The sequence below is a fragment of the Anas acuta genome, chromosome 29 (genome assembly GCF_963932015.1).
Source record: "Anas acuta chromosome 29, bAnaAcu1.1, whole genome shotgun sequence".
Lineage (NCBI taxonomy): Eukaryota > Metazoa > Chordata > Aves > Anseriformes > Anatidae > Anas > Anas acuta.
The window spans coordinates 2670021-2677635 of record NC_089007.1 but is presented as its reverse complement, the minus strand read 5'-3'; the positions used below and the strand labels follow the sequence as shown (position 1 = coordinate 2677635).

The 7615-nt window shown below is 59.3% G+C and overlaps 2 protein-coding genes across 2 annotated transcripts; both read right to left on the bottom strand.

Annotated features, from left to right (window-relative positions):
- Nucleotides 1–2: 2 nt before the first annotated feature.
- On the bottom strand, nt 3–470 carry COX14 (cytochrome c oxidase assembly factor COX14). Its single transcript, XM_068663301.1, has 2 exons — nt 345–470; nt 3–260 (listed from the first exon to the last, which is right to left on the bottom strand). Exon 2 carries the CDS (start codon nt 256–258, stop codon nt 94–96), a length of 165 nt encoding a protein of 54 aa, XP_068519402.1. The 5' UTR covers nt 259–260; nt 345–470; the 3' UTR covers nt 3–93.
- Nucleotides 471–2389: 1919 nt separating this feature from the next.
- GPD1 (glycerol-3-phosphate dehydrogenase 1) lies at nt 2390–7613 on the bottom strand. The gene is made up of 8 exons (XM_068663297.1): nt 7468–7613; nt 7128–7305; nt 6558–6698; nt 6077–6215; nt 5038–5150; nt 4489–4722; nt 4185–4291; nt 2390–3917 (listed from the first exon to the last, which is right to left on the bottom strand). The coding sequence occupies exons 1-8, from the start codon at nt 7506–7508 to the stop codon at nt 3821–3823; spliced, it is 1050 nt and encodes a 349-aa protein (XP_068519398.1). The 5' UTR covers nt 7509–7613; the 3' UTR covers nt 2390–3820.
- Between the last annotated feature and the right edge of the window lie 2 nt (nt 7614–7615).

Sequence of the window (7615 nt, the reverse complement as noted above, 5' to 3'; positions counted from 1 at the left end):
GCTCGGGGGCTTCTCCGGGGGCTTTTATTGCGCTTTTTATGTGGGAATCTTAGTGGGGGGGGGAGGGAAAATCCACGGTCCGAGCCCCCCCCCTCAGCTCTCGGGCCTCGCCGCCGCCGCCGCCTCCCTCTCCCGGCGGCGCTGCAGCAGGCGGTAGGCGCGGACGCCGCACAGGTACCCGCCGTACACCGTCAGCAGCATCATGGAGCCGGAGAACGCCTTGTAGCCGAAATCAGCCAGCTGCTTGCCCGACACCATGCCTGTAACACAAGGCGGCGGTCAGCAAGCGGCCCTCCCCCTCCCCAGTCCGGTTCCTTCCCCTCAGTCCCGGTCCCGGTCCCTACCGGCGCTCCCAAGGCTCCGCCGCCACCTCAGGGCCGCGCTTCCCGGTAGTGCCCCGTGGGGAAGGCGGGGCCGCGCTGCCTGCTGGGAGTTGTAGTCTTTGGGGGGGGGGGGGGTGAGGCTGTGGCGCCATCTGCTGTGTGGCTGCTCCTTCGCCTCAGGAGCCCGCCATCCCCCAGGCGCTGTCGCCTGTCCCTCAGGCTCTGTCCCCTGTCCCTCAGGCTCTGTCCCCTGCCCCATGTCTCTCTGCACAGCTCCCTCAGGGTCTCCTCGCTTCTCAGCACTGTGTGAGGCTGAGGGGCCAGCCCCTCACACAGGCGCCTTGCTCCAACCCTGAGGTGCTCGGGACACCCCCGGTCCCCGCTCCGTGCCTGAGGTGGTCACTGGCTTCTTCACCCTCCCTCAGGGCCCAGGCTGTGCTCACAGCTCACAATTTGGAGAGCTTGTGTGCCTCCAAAAAGCGCCACGGCTGCTGTTGGCACAGCGTGGTGCTCTCCCCCCAAGCCCTGAGCTCCTTGCTTGTAGTTGAGGTTGGAAATGAGGAGACATTTCTTGTCAGAAATAGCTGTCAGGCATTGGAACAGGTTGCCAAGGGAGGTGTCACCGTCCCTGGGGGTGTTTAAGGACAGGTTGGATGTGGTGCTTGGGGACATGGTTCAGTGTGTGGCAGTGGTGGTAGGGGATGGTTGGACCAGATGATCTTGGAGGGCTTTCCCAACCCTAATGATTTTGGGATTCTCCGATCCCACAAGCACAGCACAGCCCCAGGCTGTGGGCTCTTTGAGGTGCTCAGAGTGCAAGAAATAGGGCCACCCCCTCGCCTGCGTCTTCTTGCCCAGGCTGCAGCAGCCCCGGCGCTGCAGAGCCCTGAGCTGTGCAGACCCTGCAGTGCCTGGATGTGCTGAGGCTGCAGAACATAACTCCAAATGTTAAAGGGAAGACTTTTTATAGCTCATGAACTCCAACGCTAGTGCAAGGCACGGGCTGTCTGAAAGCGAGGGATGCATGCGCTGGCCACCCCCAGGTGAGACTCACGACCCTCAGCAAATGCTGACAAGGCCTGGAGGAGCTCAGGCACTGCCAGCCGTGTATAATGGCAAAGAAAGCCGCGCTTGGAGCGATGTACTTCTGCAGCTGATGAGCTAACAGCTAAATTTAAGTCCAAAACACAGCTCCTGATCCTGCTGCAGCTCCAGGCAGGTGCTGGCAAGAGCTTTACATGCTGAGGTGAGAGCCTGCGATGTGTCTAGGGAGGAGAGCTTGGACGCTCTCTCCCCTGTATGAGCCTCGTATCCAAACTCTTGAGCTGGGATTCCTGAGGCCCATCAAGACAAAGGGAACTAGAAGTTGTGCCAACCCTGCAAGAAGACACCAGACTTCCTTTATTTTCCCTCCAAGCTCATTGAAGTTTCTCAGAGGAAGCCGATGTTGGCTACTTTCTGAACGATCGCTCGGTTGAATTTAAAGGTCGTAGGGTGCTACCGAGAATGCGTGTCTAATAAAAGGCACAGAAACAACTGCACTGCCAGCAGATTAAATTCCCCTAGCAAGAGGGCGAGCGGAGAACTAACAGTCCTGGAAAGGTCACTCAGTACGAGATGTGTTTCAAAGAAAGGCAGGGATGAGGCAAGTCCAGCAGGGAAAAGAAGCTGGAGAGAGATGAATAAAACAGCACAGACCGTCCCAAGAAGCTAAGACATCAAAGTCTGGGGTACAGGTGGCACAGTGGGACCCTGGCATGGTTCCTGCCAGCCCCAGGTTAGGATCCTGGACCCAGCTCAGTGCTGCAGTTTCTGCCCTCCCCAGTCCTACAGCCAGACTTGAACACAGGAACTGCTGCTGAGAAAAAGCAAGTGGGACACCGCGTTATGTTCTGAGCCAACATTGTCCTGCAGGGGCACTCTTACTCATTTCTGGAACAGCACACAAGGGTGCAGAGCCAGGAGGGAACAGCCAGTGCCCTCTCCTGCACTCTTAGTGAGACCAGCGGGCACCAACCCAAAGAGAACGATGCACGGGAACCGCAGAGAAAAGCGTGCGCCGCCCCTTCCCTCTCCAAATTTATTATGATTTTAAACATTCATAAAGTACACTGCTAGTCAGAGACCCAATGGCACTAGGACCCGGAACGGGGGCGAGATCTGCAGCAGCTCCAGCAGCCTGCCAGCCCAGACAGGGATCAGTGAACCGCCGGCCACGCGGCCCTGAGCAAACACGAGCAGAGTGAACCAGCTTCAGAGGCCCAGAGAGGCACGTGGCAGCCAGCTGGACAAGGGGCAAGTTTCAAAGGCACAGCATGAGGCACGAGACCTCTGTCCTCTCTTGTGATGCTGGAGGTCTGCCTGTACCTCTGTGGATCACGTCCTGTGCTGCCCCTTGCGCTAGCGGGCAATTTCCAGCACCCTCCCACAAGGGGCGGCAGGGAAAGCGTGGAACCTGCTTTTCTCAGCTCCTATAAAGCCACGGGAAGAAGCAAAGCCCAGCCTACGGCACAGAGCAGAGCAAGAGTGAAGGCAAAAGCTGCTGCGGGTCACTCATCTAAAAGCACCACGGCCCAACTGCTTCGGCAGGTACACTGCCAAGGGCTGCGCTGCCTGCCAGCTGCTCAGAAAAACTTTGGGGCAGTTGGTCCCTGCGTTGCCAAAGCCAGCCAGAGGACGAACCAAGGCGAGGGAGGAGGGCTGCCCAGGGACAGGCAGAGGGCATGGAATTAGCACAGACAAATCGGTGACAAAAGGGGTCAGCGGCCAGGCTTGGGTGTGAGAGCAAAAAGCTGGATAACTGAGCTCCGAGGGCTCCCTCTGGAGCCGTCCTCACATGCGCAGAACCTCGGCCGTCCTGTTCAGCAGGAGCAGCTGGTGGTGGCTGGGGAAGCAGCGCATGGCAGGGTGGCAAAGAGCTATTTTCTCTGCTGGTGCTTCTTAGAAAGAAGAGTGCTTGTCAGCCCCTTTGAAAGTCCTCAGGAGCTTCAGTCTCTGGTGGAGCCTGGCAGGGAACCGTGCCCCCTCTGTGAGGCAGCAAAGCCCAAAGCAACAGCAGCAAGCAGGAAAGAGCTGGTGTCATGCGAAGTGGCCCCATGGGGCTAATAGCAAAGCTTGCCCTCCAAGGCAGTGCCTCCTGCACAGCCTGTATTGATCAAGACGACTTAGCAGAGTCCCTCTGAGAACGGAATCCATCGCAGCGAAAGAAAGTGAAAGGAGGAAGACGCTCAGCCCCACTCAGGGCAGACCCTAGACAGAAGCAGAAGCTAAACGAGCCCTTCGAAGAGAGAGGGGGATCAGCAGGTACCTCCGTGCAGATGCCAGGCTCAGTCTGGCAGTCTCCAGGGCTGAGAAGGGGAACCTCTGCCCTTCCAGTGCTCTGCAAAGGCTCCCAGGAAATCTGGACTCCTCGCAAAGTTGTGGCAGCAGCAAGTTGGTGTGGGCAGGAGCTCTCTGCTCGTCTCAGCAGGATCGGTGCTTTTGCAGGCAGAGCCCACTTACATGTGCTCGGGGTGGTTCTGGAGACACTTGATGACATCGGTAACAGGTTTGCCCTCGTAGCAGATCTGATACACAGCTGTGAAGAGGGGGAACCTACGGGCAAGATGGACAAAATCAGCCCTTGCTGCATTGCCAGAGCACCTCCACTTCTGTTGTGCCACGCAGGACCGCGGGGCAGGAGCAGGTGGGACTGAGGTGTGCTGCCTCACCCACCAGGCTGGATGCGGGCACTGCAAAGCTTTGCCTAAGCTGCAGGGACACTGAGGATGAATTTCCCTTCCCACATCTGCGGGGAAGATCCCAGCCCAGCCTCAAAAAAAAAAAAAAAAAAAAGCAGACAAGGGGGATGAGAGCACTCACTTCTCCACCATGTTCTTGCTTTTGAGGATGCGATGCAGCTCGGCAGACGTCTGGGGACCCTGCAGCTTCTGCCCGTTCAACATCTCCTTCTCCAGCTGCTCAATAGACTGAAACAACCCAACAGAGAGGGGAGCTGGAGCCTGCGATGCCATCCACTGCCCCACAGCTCCTTCCCTGGAGCCAGGCCGTGGCGCTGGGCAGGTGAAGAATGCCACAAGGCTCGCTGGCTCCCTGCCGCTGCCATCTCAGCAGATTGATGCAGGTATTAAGATCCCCCTCGTTGCCTGCTCCCCTCTCTGCTCACCTTCCCAGTCTTGGCAAAAGCCTCAGCCACCTTGCGGTTGCGACCGCCGTAGCAGGTAGTGATGAGATCAGCCACCCCGCAGCTCTCCAGGAAGGTGGAGGGGGTGACGGGGCCCTTGCAGAAGAGTTTGGCGAAGCCGATCATCTCCATCAGTCCCAGCCGGATAACCGCAGCCTTCGTGTTGTCCCCAAAGCCGAGCCCATCACAGAAACCAGCCCCTACAGCCACGATGTTCTGCAAGACAATAGCACGGAGCGATCCGTTCCCGCTAGAGCCCAGGGCTTTGCCACATCCACGAGCTGCCCGTGTGATCCCCAGAGCAGGCTGCTGCCTGCCCCTGCCTGTCTAGCAGCCATCAATCCCTCCGAGGAGCCGAACAGGACACACACAGCTGCCTCCAAAACCTGGCCTTTTGCCCAAGCGTCTCGGCGAGCCAGGGTGCAATATCCCGAGGAGTTCATCCAAGTGGCAGCCTCCTCCCCAGAGCTCCCTGCAGAGCTCAGGCTCTGCTAACAGAGAGCTGCAGACCTCAGCCAGCAGCTCACCCACCTTCAGGGCCCCACAGATCTCTACGGTGTCAGCCTCCTGCACCACCGTGACGCGGAAATTCGGTGTCTGCATCAGCTCCTTCAGGATCTGCCCGTACTGCGCGTTCTTGCACCCTGGCGAGGCAAAAGGAGAAGCGTGAGGAGAGAGGGAGAGGTGAAGGAGACCCCAGAGGAGGGCTGCTCTCTTCTCCTGGTATGTTCCTGCAGCGTAGCCCTTGCGGCCAGTGCAGGGAGAGGAATCTCTTGCTCAACTGCTGGACGTTGCTAAACATTTGTGGGACCACAAAGTGCCACCGTACAGTGCCTGGCGGATAACCAAGGTTCAACCTTGGGATTCCCATGCCTGCCATTGCGTTGAGCAAGACAGAAGTGGCATGCCCAGTAGATTAAAAGCGTCTTCAGAAACTGCAAATTTGTGTTTGGAGGCTGCTGCTTCTCTCTGTTCCTGCAGGGCCCTGCATGGGAGCGTTGCTGTGCTTGCAGCGACAGCAAGCTCTGCTTCCACGTCTCCGGTCTCTGCAGCCTTCTGCACGGCTTGTTTGCTTTTGTTTAAAACACGGACACTTTGAATCTTGTAACTTCTAACCCAGAGAACTGTTCTGTTGGTTTTGGCTGCTGTGCATGATTCACAAACAGCGCGGAGGATGTCAGGAGCTGCTGCCAGATGAACTCCCAAGTAGCCCTGGCTAGCAAGGACATGAGATCCAGGTGACTGTCCCTTGAAGCCCCGTGAGATAAAGGTAGGTGAACTCTATTTCCTAAAGGGTCTCTCAGTGTCCATCCCTTCCACTTGGACCAGGCTGCCTGCCAGATGCTCCCAGTCGGTGCTGGCAGCTTTCAGACACACAACTCTGTTTTTAATGAAGTGAGCGCTCACACTGCAAACCCTGTGGATGAGTTCATCCAGCTCCTACAGAGCCTCGCTGCCTTCACAGGCAAAAAGGGACGGCTCTCTCTAGGCAGCACCACGCTGCCCCCGTTACGTCCTCCTGCTCGTCAGAAACGAGGGCTGCTAACGAGGAGGGACGTCGGCTCCTTACCGATGGTTGTTTCGCAGAACTTCTCTTCTGCCACTTCGTTAGCGATGTTGGCCCCCATGAGGACGCTCATCTCGATTCCCAGCTTCTCGTGGATAATGTCTGAGATCAGCCTCAGCCCATCTGGTCCTTCGTCCACCCCCTGGGAGACAACCAGGTGCGGAGATGAGCACCCGTCCCCTCCAGGACCTGGCCCCCGCTGTCCCAACCCCGTCACTCCCCATCCTGCGATGCTGTCACCCCAACAGCCCCCCCAAAGCTCAGCTGCACCCCACTCACAGCACTTCACACACCCTACATGCCCTCACACCCTTTTCTACTCCACAAACACACCTCCAAACCCCCACAAAGGCTTCCCAAACCCTCTTGTACACCACTAAAACCCCGGAGCCCACTTTCTGCTCCAACCCCCCTGGCTCCCCTTTGCAGCCCCGCAGAAATTATGACCCCCCAGCCGCCAGGGCAGCGCTCCTCCTGCTCACACCTTGATGAGCGACATCCCGATTGCATCTTTCTTCACGTGGCCCTTGAGCTGCTCGCACACCTTGCCGATGAACTGGTGGGGCACCACGAACAGGAGGACGTCGGCCCCGGCACAGGCTTTCAGCAGGTCTGGCTCTGCCACCTGCAGGGTGGGACCGTCAGCACTCACACCCCATTTTTCGTGGCCAAGAGCCCGCCCCGATCCCCAACGAGGGGAGCAGGGGCTGGAGGGCAACTGTGTGGGGTTTCCCTGTAAGAGGGGCTGGAGCCTGGCAGCACAAAAGGCTGAGCGAACGGGCTCGCTGCGTGCCGCCGATGCCAGCTCAGAGGCAGCCGCATGGCCTCGAGCCCAGCCTGTGGGATGCCAGAGCAGGGGCAAAGGTGGGCAGCGAGGGTGGCCAGGGCTGCGGCTCATCCAAGCGAGCTGCAAGGTCACTGGGAACGTTTAAGCAAGCCCCGTGCATCCCCTTTGCAGCCCGCGGGGCCGCGGCAGCTCCCGGCACGGCTTTTTATTGCCTGTCACCAGGGAGCCTGGCTGCCAGCAGCGGATCTCGTGCTCAGCCACACTCACCACGTTGGGGGGCAGCTTGTGTCCCGGCAGGTACTTGACGTTCTCGTGCTCCGTGTTGATGATTTCGGTGAGCCGCCGGCCGCCCACCTCCTCCTCCAGCACCCACATGCTCACCAGGTTCTCGAAGGTGCTCAGCTGCGCCGCGTTGCTGCCCGCGATCTTGGCGATGGCTGAGCCCCTGCACGGGCAAAACGGAGCTGTAGGCACTGAGGCTGCCAGCACCGAGGGGAGCCCGGGGCACCCCACGGCACTCGCATGGGGGTCCCGGTGTCCCGGGGAGAGTGGGAACCGTGCCATGCTCCGGGAGGGGACGCGGAGTGGCCGAACACCGGGTGCTCACCAGTTGCCCGAGCCCACGATGCACACTTTCTTGCCGCCCATGGTGCAAAGAGCCGGAGCGCTGCGCTGTGCTGAGCCCAACGCCGCTATTTGAAGGCTGCCCCCGAGCAGGGGCGGCCCCAGCCCGCCTCCCGCTCCGCCCCGGGGCA